General features: G+C 51.2%; 1 protein-coding gene across 8 annotated transcripts; it reads left to right on the forward strand.

Moving 5' to 3' along the window:
• The first annotated feature begins 510 nt into the window (after positions 1–510).
• HDAC6 (histone deacetylase 6) lies at positions 511–24,116 on the forward strand. Of its 8 annotated transcripts, none has more exons than XM_054676820.2 (30): positions 511–634; positions 1,015–1,163; positions 1,804–1,926; positions 2,012–2,140; positions 2,270–2,358; positions 4,577–4,661; positions 4,771–4,811; positions 5,508–5,604; positions 5,749–5,846; positions 7,173–7,277; positions 7,398–7,466; positions 13,576–13,702; positions 13,811–13,876; positions 13,969–14,028; positions 14,097–14,186; positions 14,519–14,625; positions 14,710–14,777; positions 15,019–15,187; positions 15,276–15,404; positions 15,600–15,768; positions 16,475–16,608; positions 17,190–17,258; positions 17,369–17,561; positions 19,254–19,403; positions 21,760–21,934; positions 22,052–22,728; positions 22,812–22,925; positions 23,062–23,208; positions 23,306–23,434; positions 23,684–24,116. In XM_054676820.2, the coding sequence occupies exons 2-30, from the start codon at positions 1,074–1,076 to the stop codon at positions 23,750–23,752; spliced, it is 3,768 nt and encodes a 1,255-aa protein (XP_054532795.1). In that variant the 5' UTR covers positions 511–634; positions 1,015–1,073; the 3' UTR covers positions 23,753–24,116. The 8 variants fall into 8 exon arrangements, with proteins under 8 accessions (XP_054532795.1, XP_054532796.1, XP_063660366.1 ...); XM_054676821.2 differs by having other exon boundaries at positions 607–892; XM_063804296.1 differs by lacking the exon at positions 511–634 and adding an exon at positions 886–923.
• The last annotated feature ends 1,834 nt before the right edge of the window (positions 24,117–25,950 follow it).

The raw sequence follows: 25,950 nt of genomic DNA on the forward strand, positions 1-25,950 counted from the left end.
CCTGCAGAGCTGACATTTAGACATGGAGTGGGAGTTGCGGGGGAGAGGGGGTGCCTAGGGACAGCTCCCCAGACGCACACACACTTTCTATTACTGCTTGGGAGCAGTGGTTACCCGTTGGAGGGGGCAGATAGGGAGAGCTGCTGCCCATGAGAACTCCCATCCTCAAGGCCATTCTGGCCCTGGGCACTATTATTATCACAACTTTCCAGATGAGGAAACGGAGCACAGAACTGTTCAGCAACTTGCCCAAAGTCACATGGTTAAGTCCCGTAACCTCAGTTTCCTTATCTGCAAAGCAGCCTTAATAATGGGAACTACCTCATAGAATTGTGGTTTACAACGATGCCTGTCACATAATACTTGCTATCATTACCATTCCCTGCCCCCACTAAGACTCCTTCCACTCAGAATATTGCGGCAGAATATTAATAGCTAATATTCGGCCAGTGTTTCCTGTGTACCACCATAGTGAATATTAACTCGGAAAATCCTCACATTTAGCATCGTCACCACGCCTATTTTGGCCGCCACCAGCCAACGTCCAGTGGCAACCTCGCTCTCGGCCCAGCCACAACCAGCCCGCCCGCGCTACGTCATCACGGCGCGTCGCGCGGGAAGTCGCGGGGAAAAGGTAAGATGCCCCTTCCTAATTCCCTCGCTTCCTTGCTTGCTCTCGAGACACCGCCGACCCGAAGGGCTCCTAAGTGACTGGACAGGGACGGAGGGGCGGCGGCTATGGCATCCGGGACGACAGCGACGATAGCCGAGGCAAGGAAAAGCTTGCGCCTCAGCCCTGTCGGGAACCGCCGGCGCCTGCCTTTTACGTAGGCGCAGCACAGCTGGCGTAGCACGCCGACGCACCGCCCCGCCGCTTGTGAGCTCGCGAGAGGTGTGGCTCGCGCGAGGGGCGCGGCCTTGAGGCACGGTCCCCTCTGGAGGCGGGATCTGGGCGGGCAGTCGAGAGACCAGGCCCAATGGAAAAGAAAAGCCTGAGCGCTCGCGTCCCCACAGGTCGCCAGAAACTTGGCGGAGCGAGCCAAGGGCGGAGTTTGAGAAAGGGGCTGCGTCCAATGAGTGGAGCGGCGAGTACAGCGCGTCGACGGCGGAGGCGGGAAGGGGGCGGAGGCCGACCGAAGGCGGCTAGGGACTGGCTGAAGACGGTTAGCGAAACGTTAGCGGTCGGGTCTGGGCAGGGGGTGGAGCTGGTTGAAGGAACGGGGCAGTCCCCTGAGGAGCGGGGCTGGTTGAAACGCTAGGGGCGGGATCTGGCGGAGTGGAAGGTACCGGTCCGGCCCGATAAGGGGTGGAGTTAAGTGAATCGTTAAGGGTGGAGTCGAAACCGGGGTCGAGGCCGGGGCCGGCTGAGTGAAAGGGTGGGTGATTATCCCGGGAGATAGGCCGAAAGGGCGGGTTCGTGAAGGAATGGGGTCTGGGCTGGGCTTAGAGGGTCTGGGAATGGGGCTTAGGAGAGTAGAAGGGGCGGTGATTGGTTGGAAAGGGCAGGCCCTAAGACGGACTGTGTGAGCCCGGGGGCTCATTGCTCCGTGAAAGGGCAAGACCAGGGAAAGAGAATCGTGTAAAAGGGGTGGAGTCTAGCGGGCCGGGCGGGGCCGGGTAGAATGGCCACCTGAGTGGAGGGAGAAGGCCTGAGAGAGGCGGAGTTTGGAAGGCTGTGGAGAATCAGATCGCGTAAGGAATGGAATCTAATAGAGGGGGCGGAGCCTGGAAAAGGGCAGAGAGGTGGGGTCCTCAGGGCACACTAGCCCCCTCACATACCCACGCTCCCCCCCCCCCCCCCAGAACCGCGGCAGGGGCCAAGCCTCCTCAACTATGACCTCAACCGGCCAGGATTCCACCACAACCAGGCAGCGAAGAAGTAGGCAGAACCCCCAGTCGCCCCCTCAGGACTCCAGTGTCACTTCGGTGAGGCCCTAGACCCGCCCTGATGAGGGGGAGAGGGAGCAAGTTGGTCATGCCCTGGACTCTGACCCTTCTCTCTGATTCACAGAAGCGAAATATTAAAAAGGGAGCCGTTCCCCGCTCTATCCCCAATCTAGCGGAGGTAAAGAAGAAAGGCAAAATGAAGAAGCTCGGCCAAGCAATGGAAGAAGACCTAATCGTGGGACTGCAAGGGATGGTGAGCAGGGCCTGGCTGCAGTTTAGCCTCGTATGACAATCAAAACCCAAAGGTTCCCCACCCTGGACAGTTCCCTCTGACTCAGGGCCTAAAATGGATCTGTGTCTCCTTTTTTTTTTTCCTCTGCAGGAGCTGAACCTTGAGGCTGAAGCACTGGCTGGCACTGGCTTGGTGTTGGATGAGCAGCTAAATGAATTCCATTGCCTCTGGGATGACAGGTGAGGCTGGGTCCTCCAGGCTGTCTCCAAACCACAAAAATACACACACTTAGAGCCCATTAGCAAGAATAAATCTTTTCTTACCCCAGCCTGGATACTGGAAGCAGATGATTTGGGGAGGTAGGGCTCACACTTGAAAGGGTTCTTTTATGTAGCTAACAAACATTTATTGAGTGCCTATTGTGTGCCAAGAGTTGGTGATACAAATGTACCAAACAACAGACAGGGGCCCTTCTCTAGGAGCGGATTGGTGAGTAGGAGGGCAGATCATTAAACAGCCAACAGCAGTATGAGGTGTTTAATGAAGACAGACTTAAGACCAGGGGATTCAAGGGTGTATAATAGAGGATCCTAAACTAGTATCCGGGCTTCCCAGAAGCCTTTATAGAGGAAGAGACGTTTGTACTGAAACAGAAGGATGAAACCTCCCGTTTGCTTTACTTTTCAAAAAGAATCAGCAAATCCTTTTGGCTATATGTTCAAAATATATTCACCATCTGACCTCTCCTCACCACCTCCACTGCCACCATCATCATCACTCACCTAGACTTGCAGAGGCCTCCTCCCTGGTCCCCTACTTCCAACCTCACCTCTATTATCTGTTCATGCAGCAACCTAAACAAATATGTATGAGTTGATGTCTTTGTTAAAATACTTTAAGGAGGCCAGGCATGGTGGCTCACGCCTATAATCCCAGCACTTTGGGGGGCCAAGGCAGGTGGATCACTTGAGGTCAGGAGTTCGAGACCGGTCTGACCAACACGATGAAACACTGTCTCTACTAAAAATACAAAAATTAGTTGGGCGTGGTGGCACACACCTGTAATCCTAGCTACTTGGGAGGCTGAGGCAGGAGAATCGCTTGATCTGGGAGGCGGAGGTTGCAGTGAGCCGAGATTGTGCCATTGCACCCCAGCCTGGGCAACAAGAGCAAAACTCTGTCTCAAAAAGTAAAAATTAAAAAAAAAAGTACTTTAAGGGCAAACTGTTGCCCTCAAGGTAAAGTCCAAATTTTTCATCCTGGCCTCAAAGGTTCCACATGATCTGGCTCCACATCACTTTGTGACCTCATCAGCCAATCCTTCTCGCCCACACTACTCCCCTTGTTCTTCCAACATGCCAGGCACCCTCTTGCCTCTGGTCTGTACCCTGACCAACCCCTTTCCCAGAGATTCTTTTCGGTCTTCTCCTCTTCCAGCTACCTTTCACATCCCAATGAGACTTTCTCAGAGAAGGTTTTGCCTGGCCAAACCCTACCCCAATACCTGATCTTATTTTCCTAGCCCATGACATTGTTTACTAATTATCATACTTGTGTGTTTACCAATTAATATCTATATCCCTTATCCCAACCTAAGACTAACTTACTATGGGAAAAAGACTTCTTTTATGGAATACCTATTTACCATCTATTGAGGAGCTAGGGATACAGCAGTAAACAAAACAAACAAAAGCCTGTGTCTTCAGGGTAAAGGGGGAAGACAGACAATAAATAAACAAAAAGTAAATGATGCACTGTGGTAGAAAGAGCAGTGTTATGGAGAAGCAGTAAAGGGAGGATAGTAGGAGAAAGTACAGTGGAGGAGACTTCAATTTTAAATAGGCTGGTCAGGGAAGGCCTCACTATTTGAGCAGGGATCTGAAGAGGTGAAGGAGTAAGTCATGGAGACAGTTGGAGGAAGAGTATTCTAGGCGGGGGTGGGGGGGCCAGCTAGAGTAAAGTTCCAGGGCTGGCTGAAGAGTATTTGGTTCAACTGAGAACCAGGGAAGAGACCAGTGTAGGTGAAGCGAAGCAAAGGAAAGAGGGAGGGGTAGGAGATGGGGTCAGAGAGGTGATGGAGGACAGATTGTTTAGGGCCTTCTGGGCATGGGGAATACTTTGGCTTTTACTCAGAATGGGATGGGAGCCTCGAAGGGACATGAACTGATTAGGGTTTTAACCAGTGTCTGGCTGCTATGCACAGAAAGGACCGTTGAGGTGGCGAGGGTCGAAGCAGGGAGGCCGAGGAGATGCCGCCACAGCCCAGGCGGGAGGGTATGGTAACAGCAGTGGCAGTGGTGAGGAGAGGGTCACACACCAGAGCTGATGGGAGGCAGGACTGACACCACAGTTTTGGGGTAAGCAGCTGTGGAAGGGTGGATGGGGAGATGTGGAGAGAACAGATGTGGAGCTCCCCAGTGTCCTCATGCATCTGTGACTGTGACTCCATCTCCCCAGCTTCCCGGAAGGCCCTGAGCGGCTCCATGCCATCAAGGAGCAACTGATCCAGGAGGGCCTCCTAGATCGCTGCGTGTCCTTTCAGGTAAGGCCCCCAAGCCAACACTCTGGGTGAAGGGCAGGGAGCTGACCTGACCTGGGTGCAGCCCATGCCTTAATCCTTTATCCCCACTTTATTCCTCATCTCTCCCCAGGCCCGGTTTGCTGAAAAGGAAGAGCTGATGTTGGTTCACAGGTGAAGGCTTGGGAGCCTTGTAGGGATGGGGAGGAGCCTGCCCTGGACAAACCAGGGCAAGCTAAACGCTTTGGGAAGCAATGTCATGGTCTCTGCAGCCAGCCTTGGGCAAGTCGCTGAGCCTTTCTGAATCTGTGTCATCGCCTGTAACAAGGGGACCAGTAAACATAAGTTCCTCAGGAGAGTTTGATGTGTGTCAGGTGCTTAGAACAGGGCCTGATATATAATCAGCCCATGATGAGCTATTACTGTTATCATGATCTGATTGTGTGAATAGATGGTGGATGTGTGGACAGAGTGATCGGGGTTCCCCCAGGGGCTTCCAGATTTAGAGGCCTGGTGCTATGTGGCTTGAGGAAAGCTAGCTTCCAGAGCAGGTATCTGAGCTGAACTTTAAGAGGAGAAAAAGAGTGAGTCAGATGAAGAGGGTGACTGAGGGAAGGGACGAACAGACAGCTGAACCAGTGTGGCCAAAGGCCTGAAAGTAGGATTTGGTGTGGCTACTGCAGGGGAGCAGAGAACATTACTGGAACTGAGGCGGGCTAGGGAAGAAACAGAATGTGTCTTATATCCTGGCTATTCCTTCAGGTTGACAGTTGGGGGAGCCAAGCCCTAATTTGACCAGGGGGTTGGTGTATGGACAGCTCAGCTGGGGAAGAGACAGGGCCCTGAATCTCATCTCCCATCTGTGTCTAGCCTAGAATATATTGATCTGATGGAAACAACCCAGTACATGAATGAGGGAGAACTCCGTGTCCTAGCAGACACCTACGACTCAGTTTATCTGCATCCGGTATGGATGAGAACTCTGCGGGCAGGGAATGGTGGCAATCTTGGGGTCCCCATCCCTATGCCCACCCCACCCTGGGGGAAGCAGCTGAGTGGATAGGGCTGTTCTCTCCCTTACTCCCTTTCTGGCTCCCCACTGTCTCTCCAGAACTCATACTCCTGTGCCTGCCTGGCCTCAGGCTCTGTCCTCAGGCTGGTGGATGCGGTCCTGGGGGCTGAGATCCGGAATGGCATGGCCATCATTAGGTAGGACTCTACAGCATTTGACTTTTTACATTGTTTTAAAGTCCTTCCTTCAAGTGTAAAATGTATCGATATGGGTAATATATTCATGTGATTCAAGAATCCAAAGGTAAAAAAGAGAATATAATTAAAAATCTGTCTCCCATCCTTGTCACCCAGACACCTGCCTCCTCTCATGGGAGGTAGTCATTGGAACCACTGACTCATGTGTCCTCCCACAAAGTCTTATTCAAGAAATAAATACCATATTTCATTGATTCTAAGGTGTACATTTTTTCATATTTGTAACATCTTGAAATCCAGATGCATCTTACAAACAGTGACATCTCAGAATTCCATTGGCAGTATTTTCTGCTTCGTTTTTGGCATGTAAAATCATGGTACATCTTATCATCATTGGCATCCCAGAACTGATGAAATGCAAAACCTTTCTCCTCCCTCCCCTGTTTTTAACCACAAATGGTAGTAACATGACATACTCCCTTCGTACCATCTTTTCACTTACACATCTTGGAAACCTTTCTCTAACAGTATGTATCTTGGAGCCCGGTAGAACACCATTGTGTAAATGCACTCTATGTTAATCAGTCCCCGACTAATGGGCATTTTGGTTCTCCCCAGTCATTTGCTGTTTTAAAAAAATGCTACAGCAAATATGCTAGTACCTTTATAAAAATAAAATTTTATTTTACACTAACATAAAATAAAAATGTTACTTCACCCTTTTTAAAACACAGGTTGTGGGCTAAGTTCCTGCAGCAGAATGACTGGATATGAGAATGAATGCGTTGATCATTTTATTTTTATTTTTTTTTATTTATTTATTTTGAGACGGAGTCTCGCTCTGTCACCAGGCTAGAGTGCAGTGACGCAATCTTGGCTCACTGCAACCTCTGCCTCCCAGGTTCAAGTGATTCTCCTGCCTCAGCCTCCCAAGTAGCTGGGACTACAGTCGCCCGCCACCACACCCAGCTAATTTTTTGTATTTTTAGTAGAGACGGGGTTTCACCGTGTTGGCCAGGATGGTCTTGATCTCTTGACCTCGTGGTCCACCCACCTCGGCCTCCCAAAGTGCTGGGATTACAGGCCTGAGCCACCGCACCCGGCCTTTATCATTTTAGTGAACATTTTCAAATCTCCTTTGGAGACAGAGGGGTAGATTGGCAGGGGGTGAGAGTTTGAGGGCCTCCATTACTCAGTTCCCGGCAGATTTTTAGGCATCAGCATTAAAGGAATTGGTGGTCCAGGATTAGAGAGCAGGGGACAGTCTGTCTCTGCAGAGGAGGACCCCTCACATACTCCAAGCTGTTATTTTCTTGTCTTGCCCAGGCCTCCTGGACATCACGCCCAGCACAGTCTTATGGATGGCTATTGCATGTTCAACCACGTGGCTGTGGCAGCCCGCTATGCTCAACAGAAACACCGCATCCGGAGGTCAGCAACAGAGGGCAGATGTGATGGGGGTGGCATGGGGTGGGGTGTCCTGGTCTGGGCTCTTCTCCCAGATTCACCTTGATCTCCTTGCACAGAGTCCCCTCTCTCTGCTGCTCCTAGGGTCCTTATCGTAGATTGGGATGTGCACCACGGTCAAGGAACACAGTTCACCTTCGACCAGGACCCCAGGTATACCCCGACTCCCACCTAGGTGCTAGACTTCCAGCCACCTCCCACCCTTACAGGCCCAGCCAGAAGGGGTTCAGAAGGAGGAAAAGGCATTCACATTCATGGGGCCTATCCTGGGATCAGGATCTGTGCTACTTTTGTGTGTCTGCCATCTCTCCTAATTTCACTCTGAGGCAGGGACTGTTGGGTTCCCTATTTTACAGATAGGGGGACTGAGGCTTATACGTTAAGAGGTCACACAGAGAAGAACTGGGAGAGACGGGATTTGACCCACAAATATTTGAAGATCTTATTCACTGATTAACCGTTGGGTTAGAGTGAACCTCAAATTACTGCTTTATTTTTTCTGATTAGGATAATGCTTCAAAGTGTTTGTTTATCCTTTCAGTAGATAGTAAAAAACAAATATAAATAAATAACAAACTATTTGTTTAAAGAAATTAAATAATACAGAAGTGTCTGAAGCAGTGAGTCTCCTCTAATTTCCATTACCTCAAAAATAAGTGTTGACAGTTTAGGTTATATCCTTACAGATTTTCTCTATAGATGTCTGGATTTTTATTATTATTGTTATAATTATTAATAACACACTGCCTAATGGAATAATTCTCCACATGTTCTTCGACAACTTGCTTTATTCATTTAACAGCATATCTGGGACATTTCTCCATGTTAGTACCTCTTAAAGTATCTCGTTCTTTGTAGTATTCAATTTTATGACTGTACCTCTGGTTATTTAACCCCAGGACTTTTAAGATACCTGCCAGTTTTTGCTATTACAGGCACTTCTACTGTGAATAGTCTAGTAAATATGTAATTCTGCACTTCTCTGAGTCTATCTGTAGGATGAATTTCTAACAGTGGGTTGCTTGGGCCAGAGAGTCAGCATACTTTAAAGTCTGGTATACACTGCCAGACTTCCCTCCAGGAGGGGACCAGCTTACCCTTCCTGCAGAAAGTGATTGAGCAAGTCCTTGTCAGTAGGAGACATTACTAAGTACATGTCGAGTATCCCTTATATGAAGTGCTTGGAACCAGAAGTATTTCACATTTCAGATTTTTTCAGATTTTGAAATATTTATATTATACTTAGTGGTTGAGCATCCTTAATCTGAAAACCCAAAATCCAAAATACCCCAATGAGCATTTCCTTTGAGCATCATGTTGGCCTTCAAAAAGTTTAGGATTTTAGGGCCGGGTGAAGTAGCTCACGCCTGTAATCCCAGTACTTTGGGAGGCCGAGGCGGATCACCTGAGGTCAGGAGTTCAAGATCAGCTTGGCCAACATGGTGAAACCCCGTCTCTACAAAAATACAGAAAAATTAGCCAGGCGTGGTGGCACACACCTGTATTTCCAGCTACTCAGGAGGCTGAGGCAGGAGAATCACTTGAACCCAGGAGGCAGAGGTTGCAGTGAGCTGAGATCGCACCACTGCACTCCAGCCTGGGTGATAGACTGAGACCCCATCTAAAAAAAAAAAAAAAAGTTTAGGATTTTACAGCATTTCAGATTTCAGATTTCTAGATTAGGGATGCTCAACCTGTAGTAGTTTTATCTAGCCTTCTACCTAGCTGACTACAGAGAATCCACTTATCCAAGATCTGAAGAATCCAATTTAGGTTGGTTGTTCTCTAGACATTGCTTTATTATTTTCTAGCATTCAGTGTTCCTGACAGGTGTCTGCTTTTCATTCCTTTCCAAGTAATCTACTTTCCTCTCTGCAAGGTTATCTTGGTGTTCTTTTTTTTTTTTTTTTTAATTATTAGACGGTATCACTCTGTCACCCAGGCTGGAGTATAGTAGCATGATCATAGCCCACTGTAACCTCAAACTCCTGGGCTCAAGCAATCCTCCTGCCTCAGCCTCCCAAGTAGCTAGGACTGCAGGCATGTGCCACCACACCCAGCTAATTTTTTAAATTATTTGTAGAGACAGGGTCTCACTATATTGCCCAGACTGGTCTCGAACTCCTGACCTCAAGTGTCCTCCCACTGCAGCCTCTCAAAGCACTGAGATTACAGGCATGAGCCACTGTACCTAGCCTTGATGTTCTAAACTTTTACCCTGGCCTTTTCACTCTGTTTAATAGTAGGTAGACATTTTACATCTGAAGATTCATGCTTTTCTTAAACTCTTGGAAATTATTTTCTATTAGATCTTTGATAATTTCTTCTTTGTTTTCTCTGTTCTCTTTCTAGGACTTCTGTTAGTCAGATGTTAGACTTCCTGGGTTGATTCTCTATGGCTCTCTCTTTTTTATTATTTATTTATTTATTTTATTTTATTTTTTTTTTTGAGACAAGGTCTTGCTCTGTTGCCCAGACTGGAGTACAGTGGCACAAATACGACTCACTGCAGCCTCGACCTCCCGGGCTCAAGCAATCCTCATGCCTCAGCCTCCTGAGTAGCTGGGACCACAGGTGCACACCAGCATACCCAGCTAATTTTTTAATCTTTTGTAGAGATGGGGTCTCACCATGTTGCCCAGGCTTCTTATTTTTTATCTTATGTTTTCTGTCTCTTTTTTCTTTTGCTGTGACCTGGGAGATTTTGTCAACTTTATCTTCAAGCCCTTCTGTTGAATTATGTATTTAGATATCCTGTTAAACTCCAAAAGCTCTTTCTTCCTCTCTGTTTCTATGTCCTCTCATACCTGATCTTGTTTTTATAGAGTATGGATTAGAAGTGCCGGCTGGGTGCGGTGGCTCATGCCTGTAATCCCAGCACTTTGGGAGGCCGAGGTGAGTGGATCACTTGAGGCCAGGAGTTCGAGACCAGTCTGGCCAACATGGTGAAACCCCATCTCTACTAAAAATACAAAAATTACCCAGACGTGATGGTGCGCACCTGTAATCCCAGCTACTCAGGAGGCTGAGGCAGGAGAATTGCTTGAACCCAGGAGGCGGAGGTTGCAGTGAGACAAGATCATGCCACTGCACTCCAGCCTGGGCGATAGAGGGAGACCCTGTCTCAAAAAAGGAAGTGCCTTAAGTTTCTTCTGTTGTCTGAATTATGTCTCTTTATTCTGAGGCTGGTTGAATTATTTTTTTCTTGGTCCTTCTCTTTTATGCTGATGGTTTTCCTCAAATGTCTAGCAATCCTTATTTGGCTATTTATACCCAAGAATGAAGGCCCATTGTAGGGGGCTGTCAGAGGACTACTCTGCTGCAGTGTTTGTAGGTCTGTTTTCCTGAAAGGCATTTCCCCAGAATGGGGACAGGGAATGTCCACTGACAGGTTGCAACTTTAGCGAGTGTGGGCAAGGACCCGGGCGTTAGATGGGATCCTGCCAGATGTCAGAACAAAGGAGGCCTCTTCTTTGGGGTAACATCTCTTTTTTCCCTCAGCCTTTCCAAAGTGTATCTGTTGTACTTATCTTTTCCAGTGTAGCTTTGGGCTTTGTTGGTCATCTCTACTGTTGTATTATGGTGGGTTTTTAATACTTCATTAATTTTTCTGGTTTTATCTTTATTAATGTTTTCCTCCGACGTTCTTTATTTTGTTCATTTCTGGCTTCTGGAATTTAATGCTTCAACATTTATCAACTCATTGGCCGATCTCATTTCATCTATACCTGTACCCACTGCCCTCTTCCTGTTTTCCTTCAAAGCTAATCCCAGATACCATATAATTTCTCCTGTAAATATTTCAGAATGCATCTCTAAAACATAAGTACACTTTTTTAGAAAAGCATTACCTTAGTATCAATACCTGAAAATTAACAATAATTATTTTTTTAATCTGCCAAGGGTCTGTCATTCAAAGAATTCTTTAATATCATTAATCATTCTTTTTGTTTGAATAAATGCATAGGAGGCTATAGCTGTGTGTTCTTTCATGGGTACACTATTGATTACACACACAGATGTGAAACACTGTGAATATATTCAGTGCATTCTTCCTTATTAACAAACGTGTGTAAACAAACAAACAAAAAGAACATGTCCATGCCCTTGGATCTCCCAGCTCCCCATCTCTCAGTCTCTGAACTCCAGCAGCAGGGAGACAAACTGGATAATCCTTAAAATACTGTTGTGAAGACAAGGAAAGCAGATGATCTAAAACTAAGTAGTTAAAAGAAACAAGTAACTTTGTTGTATTGGTGATTCAGTGAGTTGGCTCTTCAGAAGGGATTTTGTGTGCATTGACCTGGATCTGTACTGGATTTCTCCAGAAAGGAAACTTCAGGTTATCTTGGGTGCCCCCTTATCCTGCTCAGCATGAGACAGAGCACCCTGGGGCCCCTGGAATCTCAAAGTCTACTTTCTAGAAATTCATTGAAGTCTCTTATTCTCTGACATCCTTCCACTCTCTCTTTCTGGGTTGCTGTTTGTTTACAATTTCTTTACTGTATTTTGAATGGGGTAGTAGGAGGGTGAGGAAGTAAACCTGTGCTATCAATCCACCATTTAACTTGAAGGTGGTTGAACTTATTTTGAATTTCCCTTCTGTTTTCTTTTTAAACTTAGCTTGAGTGCTAGTTCTGCTGTTTGTTGACTTTGATGGCTCTCTTTTAGAGTCAGCTTTCTTCAGATCTTTTCTTTCTTCCTGTCTTCCCCAACGATATTTTTTTCTTTTTCTTTTCTTTTTTTTTGAGACAGAGTCATGCTCTGTCGCCCAGGCTGGAGTGCAGTGGCCCAATCTCGGCTCACTGCAACCTCCGCCTCCTGGGTTCAAGCAATTCTCCTACCTCCACCTCCCAAGTAGCTAGGATTACAGGCACACGCCACCACGCCCAGCAATTTTTTTGTATTTTTAGTAGAGACAGGGTTTCGCCATGTTGGCCATGCTGGTCTCGAACTTCTGGCCTCTAGTGATCCGCCCACCTTGGCCTCCCAAAGTGCTGGGATTACAGGTGTGAGCCACTGCGCCCAGCCCTCTGGTGATAATTTTTATGTCCTACTGTGTTTCTCTTCCTCTAATGATTAACTTACTAAAAGTTTAGAACCAAGATTTATCTATCAATGTCAAAAATAAAACAATCATCCTCCACCTACTCAACACCAGAGCTTTTGCTTGTTTTTATTCCCCAATTCCAAGCTCTTTTCCCTCAATTTTAAGAATCTTTCTATATCACTTGCATTAAATTTCACAACTACATTATCAACCCATTAAAATGTGACTCTTAAGTTTGTCTAGATTCAATGCATACCACTATTTCTTGCATTTCCCTAAAAAAGCTGCCTTGGATCCTCTCTGGAACAAAGCAGGGGGTAAATGACCAGATAGAAGGATGGATGGATGATAGATTATTCATTTTGCTTTCCCCAGTCAGAATTAAGCCCTCCCATGGCCCCTTGCTGGGCTTTCTGTCAAAACACGTGCATCGCATCTTTTCAGTATCTGTTTTGCGTGTCGGTCATTCTCACCCCTCTGAGTGCTCATTCTCTCGCCTATAAAATAGAAGAAGTAGTAGAGGTGGCCTGTAAGGCATTGGGGAGAAGGAACTGCCCTTTCACTGGCCTCATGACAGCCCCAGCCAGCACCCCCGCTCTAGTTCCACCCACAGAAGCAAGTCTCACCCCTACCCCCCAGGTCTCTCCACTTCCTGCTAGAGAATCACCCAGCTCCCCAGCCTGGCTTGAGGCTCTTTTCAGCCTTAGCTGGCTCCCCGCAGCTAAGAGCCCCATGCTCCATTTGGGCCTCCAGTGTCACAGGGTTTGACCTGCTGTTACTACTACCTTTGTCATAGGGGCAGGTAGTGGGCGGACATGATCTAGAGTACCCCACAGAGTCAGGAGCCCCCATGATCTGAGATAGACCCTAGAGCTGAGCCTGAAATTGGGTGGGCACTGAGGGGGCAGTGATGTTTGCTGAGGGAGAGGTTCTGGTGAGAGACTAAATGAATGAGCGAGTGAGGTAATGGATAAATAAAGATAAGAATGAAAAAATGGTAAGATGATTAAATTGGTGACTGAATGTAAGGGTAAATTAATGGAAGAATGGATTCATGGATTAAATAATTAATGGGGAAATTAATGAATGAGAGAATGAACGAGTGGTTGAATGGGGAAATGAGTGGTAGAGGAAACTGGCAACTATTGGGTTGGGGGTGTCTATGGGGATTGACTTCTCCAACTCTCTTACCTCTTTTTCTTCTGCCCCCAGTGTCCTCTATTTCTCCATCCACCGCTACGAGCAGGGTAGGTTCTGGCCCCACCTGAAGGCCTCTAACTGGTCCACCACAGGTTTCGGCCAAGGCCAAGGATATACCATCAATGTGCCTTGGAACCAGGTCAGCATCTACCCACCTCTGCCCCCAAAGTGAGGCCCAGCCACGCCCTTCTGTCAGCGGCTCGGGACAGGTGGCTGAACATCCCCCATCACACTCCTGTGTCTGCAGGTGGGGATGCGGGATGCTGACTACATTGCTGCTTTCCTGCACGTCCTGCTGCCAGTCGCCCTCGAGGTCCTGGGGATCTGGGGTGTGTTGGGAGGGGAGTGGCCTTGAAGGTTAGGCTGTGAGGGTAGGTAGCCTCATGGAGTCTGTTCCCCCTTCAGTTCCAGCCTCAGCTGGTCCTGGTGGCTGCTGGATTTGATGCCCTGCAAGGGGACCCCAAGGTAAGGCAGGCTCCTTGGGGCGGCAGGTGGGTTGCATGGAGCCAGGCTGACCCTCCATGTCCCCCCAGGGTGAGATGGCCGCCACTCCGGCAGGGTTCGCCCAACTAACCCACCTGCTCATGGGTCTGGCAGGAGGCAAGCTGATCCTGTCTCTGGAGGTGAGTGACTCACCTTCGTCCCTCAGCCTGTGGATCCTGGAGGGCTTAAGAACGAAGCTTTCAAGTCCAACAGGAGTTCCTGGCCCAGGAATTCACTTACTAGCTGGACAACCTTGCATAAGTCACTTCACTTCTTTGTGCCTCCGCTTTCCTTCTATAAAACGAGCATAATGTAATCACCTCATATCATTGTCCAGTGAATTCAGTGAGGCCCCCTTCTAAGTTCCTTGTTGCTTGACATGTGGTATGCACTCTCTTATTATCATCATTATTATTATTCCCTGGTCATGTCTGGTCCTTTCCTGATCCCCCTTCACAACTCCTTGCCCCAGGGTGGCTACAACCTCCGCGCCCTGGCTGAAGGCGTCAGTGCTTCGCTCCACACCCTTCTGGGAGACCCTTGCCCCATGCTGGAGTCACCTGGTGCCCCCTGCCGGAGGTGAGCCCAGGTGGAGGAGGGGAAAGCGGGAGCCTCACTGCCCGCCCACATTCCTTGACATCATATTTTCTCCCTGCCCTGCAGTGCCCAGGCTTCAGTTTCCTGTGCTCTGGAAGCCCTTGAGCCCTTCTGGGAGGTTCTTGTGAGATCAAGTAGGAAGTGGGGTGTGGGCCTGGTGTGGGGTGGACGTGGGATGAGCCCTGGGGGAGACTGTCTTCAGACTTCCTCTGACTTTACTGGGCTGCCTTGGTGGGAGAGGGTCAGGCCCTCTCTCTCTCCCTGGGCCCTGGTTTCAGGCCTCCCACCCCTTTTTCTGTTTGGGTCACCTGAGTTCCAGAGTATGACGGGGATTCAGATTGAGAGGGTAGGACAAACGTGGCCTCCCCCTTTTAGCTGAGACCGTGGAGAGGGACAACATGGAGGAGGACAATGTAGAGGAGAGCGAGGAGGAAGGACCCTGGGAGCCCCCTGTGCTCCCAATCCTGACATGGCCAGTGCTACAGTCTCGCACAGGGCTGGTCTATGACCAAAATATGATGAATCACTGCAACTTGTGGGACAGGTAGGCATTTGGAGGGCTGGATGAGTAGGTGTTGGGGGTCCCTCCCCCTCAGGCACTAAGCCTCTACCTCTCGTTTCCCCACTGCTAGCCACCACCCTGAGGTACCCCAGCGCATCTTGCGGATCATGTGCCGTCTGGAGGAGCTGGGCCTTGCCGGGCGCTGCCTCACCCTGACACCGCGCCCTGCCACAGAGGCTGAGCTGCTCACCTGTCACAGGTCAGACCCCGGTGCCTGGGGTGGGTGGATTCCCAGGACTGTGGATGAGGTCTCAGGGGCTGGAACTTGGGTTTCCCCTCCTGGGGAGCTGCTGCAGGACTTGAGAGGGGCTGAAGTCCCTGTCTTAGGGGTGGGGACCAGGGAGGGGACGGACCCTCCTCACTGTCCTGCGGGTGCTCCTCTCTGTGCTTCCAGTGCTGAGTACGTGGGTCATCTCCGGGCCACAGAGAAAATGAAAACCCGGGAGCTGCACCGTGAGAGTTCCAACTTTGACTCCATCTATATCTGCCCCAGTACCTTCGCCTGTGCACAGCTTGCCACTGGCGCTGCCTGCCGCCTGGTGGAGGCTGTGCTCTCAGGAGAGGTGTGTCCTCTGTGGGCTGGGGAGAGGAGGACCTGGGGGGAATGGAAAAAGAGGGCCATCTGCTGTTTCTGGAGGCTCTGAGAGAGTCAAGCAGGGCCTGAGGAAAGGGGCCATGGGGAGGGGCACGGGAGGGGGTGGGCCTAGAGGCTGGGGGAATAATGGAAGGAACTGGAGAAAGGGAAGGGTGGCCAAGTGCAGTGGCTCACGTCTGTAATCCTAGCGCTTTGAGAAGCTGAGGTGAGCTCAGGAGGTCAAGGCTGCAGTAAGCCATGATTGCACCACTGCACTCTAGCCTGGGCAACAGAGTGAGACCCTGTGTCAAAAAAAAAAAAAAAAAAGGTCCGGGCTTGATGGCTCACACCTGTAATCCCAGCACTTTGGGAGGCCGAGGTGGATGGATCACGAGGTCAGGAGATCGAGACCATCCTGGATAACATGGTGAAACCCCATCTCTACTAAAAAACATACAAAAAATTAGCCGGGCGTGGCAGCAAGCGCCTGTAGTCCCAGCTACTCAGGAGGCTGAGGCAGGAGAATGGCGGGAACCTGGCAGGCGGCGCTTGCAGTGAGCCGAGATGGCGCCACTGCATTCCAGCCTGGGCGACAGAGCGAGACTCCGTCTCAAAAAAAAAAAAAAAAAAAAAAAAAAAGGAAGAAAGGAAGGTGAGGGCAGGCTGTCCGATCTTAGCACCCTGCTGCTTCCCAGGTTCTGAATGGTGCTGCTGTGGTGCGTCCCCCAGGACACCACGCAGAGCAGGATGCAGCTTGCGGTTTTTGCTTTTTCAACTCTGTGGCTGTGGCTGCTCGCCATGCCCAGGCTATCAGTGGGCATGCCCTACGGTAAGGACTCCCTGGGGACCCCCCAAATCCTGATCCTTGTGGGGACCTGGATGCTCCCCTCAGCCCATTGTTTACTCATGCCCCATGGTCCAGCTCCCAGGACTTCCTTCCCCAGAAAGAAGTAAGGGTGCAGTCCTTACCCAGAGAAGGACCGAGGATGGAGCCTCTCAGTGCTTATTTAGATAGGACCCCCAGATCATGTTACCTGGGCACTTACAAAACAGGATCCAGGGTCCCACCCCAGCATTTCTGGCCTATAGCAGCTGCCTCGACAGAACCCAGGTCTAGGCTCCTGATGCATACTCCAGAAGACCCACGAACCAGCCCCCAGCATTAGCTGCCCAAGGCCCAGGGTCCAGTTCCCTAGCAATGACCCAGAAGAGCCCAGGGCCCAGCCCCGAGCACTTGCTCAGGCCTACCGGGCAGCCCTTGGGAACCAGGATCAGACTTTTCTCCTTAATTGATAGGACCCAGGGTCCTGCCACTCAGCACTAAATGCCCCTGCAGACCCCAGGGGTCTAGCCCAGCCCTCTTCCAGGGCGTGAGTATCGTCGGTTACTGAGGTGCTGTCTCCTCCCCAGGATCCTGATTGTGGATTGGGATGTCCACCACGGTAATGGAACTCAGCACATGTTTGAGGATGACCCCAGGTAAGGGCTGCAGTCAGGGGCCGCAGTGTGATCAGGGAGGCGGGTGAGCACCTCAGGGGTACTGGAGCCCCTAACCAGCCATGGTCCGCTTCCCACCCCCTCCCTGGCAGTGTGCTATATGTGTCCCTGCACCGCTATGATCATGGCACCTTCTTCCCCATGGGGGATGAGGGTGCCAGCAGCCAGATCGGCCGGGCTGCGGGCACAGGCTTCACCGTCAACGTGGCATGGAACGGGCCCCGCATGGGTGACGCTGACTACCTAGCTGCCTGGCATCGCCTGGTGCTTCCCATTGCCTACGAGGTACAGCTCAGGATAGATCGCAGGACGTATGTGACACGCCTGTGCAGGTGGCAGCCTGGACCTGTCTCCTTGGCATGTGTGTGTGTGACTACCATGTGGCTGATGATATGAGACAGCCCATGGGTGTTTAATGAGGCTACCAGGGCAGTTGGTGGCTGTGATCACCTTGTGTATTTGTGCACAGGTGGCTGTACATGACTGCCTTCTCTGTGTGACACTGTGTGAGTGACTGTCTTGGCTGTGTGTGTGAGGGCCTTCTGACTATGCAGCAATGGCCCGTGTCCTGGCTGGATCTGTGTTGTATGTGCGTGCCATCACAAGTGCTTGAGTATGTGCGTGTGCGACTCTGTGCAGGCAGGTATTTCTCACCTTTTCTCTGTGTGATGGGTGTGATACTGTATGTCACTAAATGCAACCATCTCTGTGACAGCCTGTGTGGGACCTTCTGGATGTGGAAGGCTGTGTGTGACAGCAGTCACTGTCTGGCTGTCTGCCCTGGCTGTTTGTGTGTATGTCTCTGACTGGGAGGTAGCTGCCTTCCCTCTGTGTGAGCTAGGGGGCTGGTGGCTTGTGTATGGCTGACTCTGGGAGGGAGGGAAAGGGTGTGAGCACCGCTCTGTCACCCTGGGCGCCGGTGTGCATCTTTGGATCTGCATGTGCATCTGACTGTGCATGGGTAGCCAGGACAGCCTTCTGTGTGTGTACAACTGTATGTGCAAATAACCAGCTCTTGTGGACATACCAGAGTGCATGTCGCCGTTGTGGCTGTGTGGTGATGGCATGTGTATGTGACTGTGCAGGATGGCTGTGGGTTATTGTCCTCTTTGAGAAACTGTGTGTGTGTACATGACTAGTGCAGATACATAGTACTGGTCTATATGGTACTGTCTGTGTGGCAGTACGTGTGGCTCTGTGTGACCATCTTCTCTGTATGTGGTTCTTGCGTTGCCATCTTCTGTTTTGGAAGTGTGCAAGCACCTCTCTTTGGCACTATGTATATAAAACCCTGTATCTTGTGTATGTGTGTCCCACGTTTGACCCTGGGGTATGTGTGTGTGAGGACATGTCTCTGTCTCTCTGTTTTTCATGTCACTCTCTTGACGTGTCAGTCTGTCTCATGTCCCCATCTGTCCCTTTTTTTTTTTTTTGAAATGGAGTCTTGCTCTGTCACCCAGGCTAGAGTGCAGTGGTGCAATCTCGGCTCACTGCCAGCTCCACCTCCTGGGTTCACGCCATTCTCCTGCCTCAGCCTCCTGCGTAGCTGGGACTACAGGCGCCCGCCACCACGTCTGGCTAATTTTTTGTATTTTTAGTAGAGACAGGGTTTCACTGTGTTAGCCAGGATGGTCTCAATCTGACCTCATGATCCGCCCGCCTCGGCCTCCCAAAGTGCTGGGATTACAGGCCTGAGCCACCATGCCCGGCCCCCATCTGTCCCTTTCTGCCATCTCCATGTCTCTAAGTCTGCATCTATTTCTTCTACCTCTGAGTCTGTATTTCTTTTCTTCCCTTCTTCATTTTCAGTCTCTGCTTTTGTGTCTCCTAGTCTCCAGGTTCTGTGTCTCCATCCCTCTGACTTGCATCTCCATGTCTTCATTTGTCCTTTTCTCCATGTCTCTGGGTCGCCATCACTTACTGCCTACCAAAAGCCCCTACCCTCATGCTTATACATCTCTTCTCTCCCTGCCTCAGTTTAACCCAGAACTGGTGCTGGTCTCAGCTGGCTTTGATGCTGCACGGGGGGACCCGCTGGGGGGCTGCCAGGTGTCACCTGAGGGTTATGCCCACCTCACCCACCTGCTGATGGGCCTTGCCAGTGGCCGCATTATCCTTATCCTAGAGGTAACTTTCTCTTGGTCCCTCTTCCCACAGTGGGAGGGTAGTTTGGAAATGTTGGCACCATCACTCAGGACAGTTTCCTGAAATCTCCTTTGAGTGTCCCTGCCTGGGATTGTTGGCACATACTGGGTAGTAATAAGAATAACAGCAACATTAACAGCCTTAATTGAGTGCTCACTATGTGCAGAGCACTCTTCTGAGCACCTCATGTGTCTTATTCATTCAGTTACTTGGCAAAGCAGCCTTATGAGGTAGGGTAAGCTTACCTCATTATTTTCCTCTCTGAAGATCAGGGAAACTGTGGCACAAAGAGGTGTGATGACTAGCCTGAGATGGCACATTTACTGATGGCAGAACCAGGACTTGAACCCATGCAGCCTGGCTCCAGGGTTTGTGCTTTTTACTCTACCTGAACTGCCTCTAACAAGTTCCTGGGACAAAGGAAATTCACTGACCTTTGTAAATGACTCAGTATCCCCACACCCTGTGCCTCAGTTTCCTCATCTTTATGAGGCAGGCTAATCATGGAGGAATGCCTGGCATATGGTAAATGCTGGATCTTTTGGATCTGGTTTTTTGTTGTTGTTGTTGTTGTTTTTTGTGAGACAAGAGTCTCGCTCTGTCACCCAGGCTAGTCTGCAGTGGCATGATCTCAGCTCACTGCAGCCTCCACCTCCCAGCTTCAAGTGATCCTCCCACCTCAGCCTCCTGAGTCGCTGGGATTACAGGTACCCGCCACCACGCCCAGCTAATTTTTGTATTTTTAGTAGAGATGGGGTTTCACCATGTTGGTCAGGCTGGTCTTGAGCTCCTGGCCTCAAGAAATCCACCCACCTTAGCCTCCCAGAGTGCTGGAATTACAGGCATGAGCCACCGCACCTGGCCCCTGGTTACTGTTATGCGTTGTTCAGATATTAACCCGCTCAGCAACCTTCTGTGCTCTTATTTTCTTTTTCTTTTTCTTTTTTTTTTTTGAGACGTTGTCTTGCTCTGTCGCCCAGGCTAGAGTGCAGTGGTGCGATTGTGGCTCACTGGGTTCAAGCAGTTCTCTGCCTGAGCCTCCTGAGTAGCTAGGATTACAGGTGCCTGCCACCACACCCAGCTAATTTTTTTTGTATTTTTAGTAGAGACGGGGTTTCACCATGTTGGCCAGGCTGGTGTTGAACTCCTGACCTCGTGATCCACCTGCCTCAGCCTCCCAAAGTGTTGGGATTACAGGCATGAGCTACCGTACCTGCCTCTTTTTTTTTTTTTCCTTTTGAGACAGAGTCTCGCCGTGTCACCCAGGCTGGAGTGCAATGGCGCTATCTCGGCTCACTGCAGCCTCTATCTCCCAGGCTCGAGCAAGCAATTCTCATGCCTCAGCCTCCCGAGTAGCTGGGACTACAGGTGCATGCCACCACGCCTGGCTAATTTTTGTATTTTTAGTAGAGACGGGGGTTTCACCATGTTGGCCAGGCTGGCCTCAAACTCCTGACCTCAGGTAACCTTCCCGCCTCGGCCTCCCAAAGTGCTGGGATTATAGGGGTGAGCCACCGCGCCCAGCCTGTGCTGTTATTTTCACCACTTTACAGATGAGGAAAATAAGTCACTGAGAAATTAATTGGCTTGCAAAAAGTCGCACTTACTATGTGCTCAGTACTGCTTGTGACAGGACACAGTGGGAGTTAAGAACACAGATGACTCCATCAGAGAGCCCAAGTTCAAACCCCAGTGCTGCCTCTTCAGCTGTTATGACCTCGGACAAGTCATCTAACCACTCTGAGCCTCAGTTTCTTTATCTGTAAAAAGAATAGCGACTGGGATTCCTGTAGAGTGTAAAAAAAGTCAATACAGGAGTCCATGTGGAGAAAGAGTCCAGTTGTTCCTGTACTAGGTCAGGGCAGGGGCTTTTGTATGGGTTCACAGCAGTCGTCTTGTGCAGGTCAGGTCAGTGGTTACTGTATGATGTGAGGCCAGGGGTTCCTGGACAGTGTGAAGACGGATTTCTGTATGGCATGAAGGCAAGTTCCTGTATAGATTGAGCGCCTGTGGTTGTGAGGATTGAGTTAATATGCATGAAGTACTTAAAATCGGGTCTGGCACACAGCAAACAATAAATGTCAGCTGTTACTAATGCTTTTATCAGTATTGTTATCTTGCACTTTACATCACAATTTACTCCCCACAACAACCACCTTACACAGTGGGTGCTGCCCATCTTAAAGGTGTGGGTTCTGTTCACTTGTTCTCAGTACTCCCCCTCCCTCTCCAGACTTGCAGGGCTCAGTAGGGAGGATTGGGGAGGCAGGACATGTTGTCCTCCAAATTCCCCAATGAACCCCCACCATACCTTTCCCTCCCCTTTTCCTTAACAAAGGGTGGCTATAACCTGACATCCATCTCAGAGTCCATGGCTGCCTGCACTCGCTCCCTCCTTGGAGACCCACCACCCCTGCTGACCCTGCCACGGCCCCCACTATCAGGGGCCCTGGCCTCAATCACTGAGACCATCCAAGTCCATCGCAGATACTGGCGCAGCTTACGGGTCATGAGTGAGTGGATTTGGGGGCGATGGGGGGAACCCAGGGAAGGAGGGGGCTGAGGGGCAGGGATTAGAGGCAGGAAGGGTGACAGTACCCACACTCAAGGATCTCCCTCCCTGGTTCCAGAGGTAGAAGACAGAGAAGGACCCTCCAGTTCTAAGTTGGTCACCAAGAAGGCACCCCAACCAGCCAAACCTAGGTTAGCTGAGCGGATGACCACACGAGAAAAGAAGGTTCTGGAAGCAGGCATGGGGAAAGTCACCTCGGCATCATTTGGGGAAGAGTCCACTCCAGGCCAGACTAAGTCAGAGACAGCTGTGGTGGCCCTCACTCAGGACCAGCCCTCAGAGGCAGCCACAGGGGGAGCCACTCTGGCCCAGACCATTTCTGAGGCAGCCATTGGGGGAGCCATGCTGGGCCAGACCACCTCAGAGGAGGCTGTCGGGGGAGCCACTCCGGACCAGACCACCTCAGAGGAGACTGTGGGAGGAGCCATTCTGGACCAGACCACCTCAGAGGATGCTGTTGGGGGAGCCACGCTGGGCCAGACTACCTCAGAGGAGGCTGTAGGAGGAGCTACACTGGCCCAGACCACCTCGGAGGCAGCCATGGAGGGAGCCACACTGGACCAGACTACGTCAGAGGAGGCTCCAGGGGGCACCGAGCTGATCCAAACTCCTCTAGCCTCGAGCACAGACCACCAGACCACCCCAACCTCACCTGTGCAGGGAACTACACCCCAGATATCTCCCAGTACACTGATTGGGAGTCTCAGGACCTTGGAGCTAGGCAGCGAATCTCAGGTAAGGCTCACCACACCCAGGTAGGGGCAAGAAGGGGCAAGAATCGGGCTTCTCTGATACATCTCTTACTTCTGCGTGTCCAGGGGGCCTCAGAATCTCAGGCCCCAGGAGAGGAGAACCTACTAGGAGAGGCAGCTGGAGGTCAGGACATGGCTGATTCGATGCTGATGCAGGGATCTAGGGGCCTCACTGATCAGGTGAGCTCAGGGAGAGGCTGGGACTGTGGCTTCCTTCTCTTGCCAATTTGTGTCTCCAGGTAGGAGCATGTGATGTATAAACATATAATGGGGAGATGGGGTCTTCAGCTTACCTAGTTTCACCCACCCACTCCAGGCCATATTTTATGCTGTGACACCACTGCCCTGGTGTCCCCATTTGGTGGCAGTATGCCCCATACCTGCAGCAGGCCTAGACGTGACCCAACCTTGTGGGGACTGTGGAACAATCCAAGAGAATTGGGTGTGTCTCTCTTGCTATCAGGTATGGAGCAGAGGAAGGGGATGGGGCGGAGGTTGGCCCGGGAGCAAACTGCAGGGGGATGCTGACCCCCACCTGACACTCACACCCCCAACCTCAGGTCTACTGTGGTCGTTACATCAATGGCCACATGCTCCAACACCATGGAAATTCTGGACACCCGCTGGTCCTCAGCTACATCGACCTGTCAGCCTGGTGTTACTACTGTCAGGCCTATGTCCACCACCAGGTGGGCCCTGGGTAGACCCTTCGACACGTGCACACTCACCCCCCACACACACACCCCTTCTGTGATTGGGTAAAGGGAGACCACAGGCCCCTCTGCATGGCTGCCTCATGTGATTATTTTGCATGGGGCGGGGGCTGTGGGATAGTCCAGAAGACAGAGTGGTTGAGGGCTGGAGTGGGGGCAGCCCTGCAGCCGAGGTAGAGGGGTCCTCACTCTCTCTCACCTGCCCTATTCTTGCCTCCTCCTCAGGCTCTCCTAGATGTGAAGAACATCGCCCACCAGAACAAGTTTGGGGAGGATATGCCCCACCCACACTAAGCCCCAGAATACGGTCCCTCTTCACCTTCTGAGGCCCACGATAGACCAGCTGTAGCTCATTCCAGCCTGTACCTTGGATGAGGGGTAGCCTCCCACTGCATCCCATCCTGAATATCCTTTGCAACTCCCCAAGAGTGCTTATTTAAGTGTTAATACTTTTAAGAGAACTGCGACGATTAATTGTGGATCTCCCCCTGCCCATTGCCTGCTTGAGGGGCACCACTACTCCAGCCCAGAAGGAAAGGGGGGCAGCTCAGTGGCCCCAAGAGGGAGCTGATATCATGAGGATAACATTGGCGGGAGGGGAGTTAACTGGCAGGCATGGCAAGGTTGCATATGTAATAAAGTACAAGCTGTTAAAAAACCTGGAGAAAGCTTTTTGACTTTGAGCAGGTGGAGAACCCCACATCCCTGGCCAGCAGAGCCGATGAGTAATGAAGGAATGAGGGAGTGGGTCTCTGTCAGGTCAATCCCCTGCCCATCCATTGCCCCCAAAAAACTAACTGAAAATAGAGCAGCCATCTTGACTGGCTCCACGGGATATAAAATGGTAGAATCCATGAGAAAATGGGTGCTTGCCTTATAAATAGGAGCCTCACAGCCAGTCCCAGCCACACCCACACCCTAGGCTGAGAAGTCAAGAAAACTAGCAGGAAGTATCCTTACCAGGCCTGTTTCCCCACTGTCTCATTGGCCTGACTGGGGATGGTGGGAGGTCCAGGTTTAACTTGAATGTGGTGGTCATGGTAGCTTCTTGGCAGAAGGGGTGCCTGCCATTGACCAGAGGTGGGAAATTGGAGGACAGTCTGAGAGCTGAATTTCTCCCACGTGGTGAGAATTGCTTTGGCAGCTCAAAGGAGTCGGATCTGAGGTTTCCAGGACTTTTCTTCATGGCCACCTTATGATCCCAAGCTGACCACCACAGCCTTACTGAGTCAAGAAGAGGAGGGATGGGGAAGGGCCGGGGCTGCCCCATTCTTGTTTTGTTTTGTTTTTTGAGATGGAGTCTTGCTCTTGTCACCCAGGCTAGAGTGCAGTGGCACGATCTCGGCTCATTGCAGCCTCCGCCTCCCAGGTTCAAGTGATTCTCCTTCCTCAGCCTCCTGAGTAGCTGGGATTACAGGTGCCTACCACCACACCTGGCTAATTTTTGTATTTTTAGTAGAGACGGGGTTTTGCCATATTGGGCAGGCTGGTCTCAAACTCCTGACCTGGTGATCCGCTGGCCTTGGTCTCCCAAAGTGCTGGGATTATGGGTGTGAGCCACCACTCCCGGGCCAGGGGCTGCCCTATTTTAAGAGCCCTCTGGATGCCCCACCTCTGCTGCCCTCTCATTGATCAGGACTGTGCATGTGGTTGCCATAGCTGCAAGGGAGCCTGGGAAATGTGTAGCTTGACAGGCAGCCGCCTCCAATCAGGGTCTTTCTTCCCTGACAGAATGACCCCTCCTCTGTCACTGTCTTCTCCAGAGCTACCAAAAAACCGAGTTGAGGCAGCACAGGTTCTGTGGCCTGAAAGAGCTTCCCACAAAACCGTTCCCAAAGTCAGGCCATCCTGGTCAAAATCTGACACCCAACTCTCCCACACACACACACCACCAACAGGAAAGCAAGGGAGAGGCGCCACAGGGGACACACGGGGAGGTTTGGCCGCCGTCCGTGCACCCCTAGAGGCCGCTGTGGCACCCACGTGCCTGTGCGCAAGCCGCCTGGGGGGGCACGACCCCTTGCTCCCCCGGGGCAATGGCACGGGCAGGGGCGGGGCAGTGGCAGGGGCAGGGGCGCGGCGCAGGGGGGTGGGCGGCCTGAGGAGCCGAGGGAGGGCGGCTGCGCATGTCCACTCCCCCAACCGCCGCTGGGGTGCCCCGGGGAGCAACGTCGCCCCCCGCCAGGCCTGTCAGAGCGTCCCAGCGTGCCCGCCTCCCCACGGACACAGGTGAGCGAGGCGCCGGTGCCCCTGGCCCTGCCAGGCCTGGGGGTATCCCCGCGCCGGCTTTGGGGGATCGTCCCCCAAGCGCCAAGCCTTCTCCTGGGCGAGCGGCCCCTCACTCGGCCGGCCGGGAGGGGTGTCGGCGCTTGGCTGGAAGCGGGGCCGCCTCACCCGGAGTCGGGATGGGTCTTGACAGGATGCCTGGGCGACGCTGCTCACACCGAGCCCGAAGTGGAGTCCTGGTTTCGGGGACCCTTCCGCACTCCGAG

This window comes from Pan troglodytes, chromosome X (assembly GCF_028858775.2).
Source record: "Pan troglodytes isolate AG18354 chromosome X, NHGRI_mPanTro3-v2.0_pri, whole genome shotgun sequence".
NCBI lineage: Eukaryota > Metazoa > Chordata > Mammalia > Primates > Hominidae > Pan > Pan troglodytes.

Bases quoted from the DNA above. Each gene is read 5' to 3' on its own strand.
- HDAC6 (XM_024353344.3), top strand. From the start codon at position 978: ATGGAAAAGAAAAGCCTGAGCGCTCGCGTCCCCACAGGTCGCCAGAAA. The intron at 14,626-14,709 runs GTGAGCCCAGGT...CCTGCCCTGCAG, and splicing joins CCTGGTGCCCCCTGCCGGAG to TGCCCAGGCTTCAGTTTCCT. The intron at 22,729-22,811 runs GTAAGGCTCACC...CTGCGTGTCCAG, and splicing joins AGCTAGGCAGCGAATCTCAG to GGGGCCTCAGAATCTCAGGC.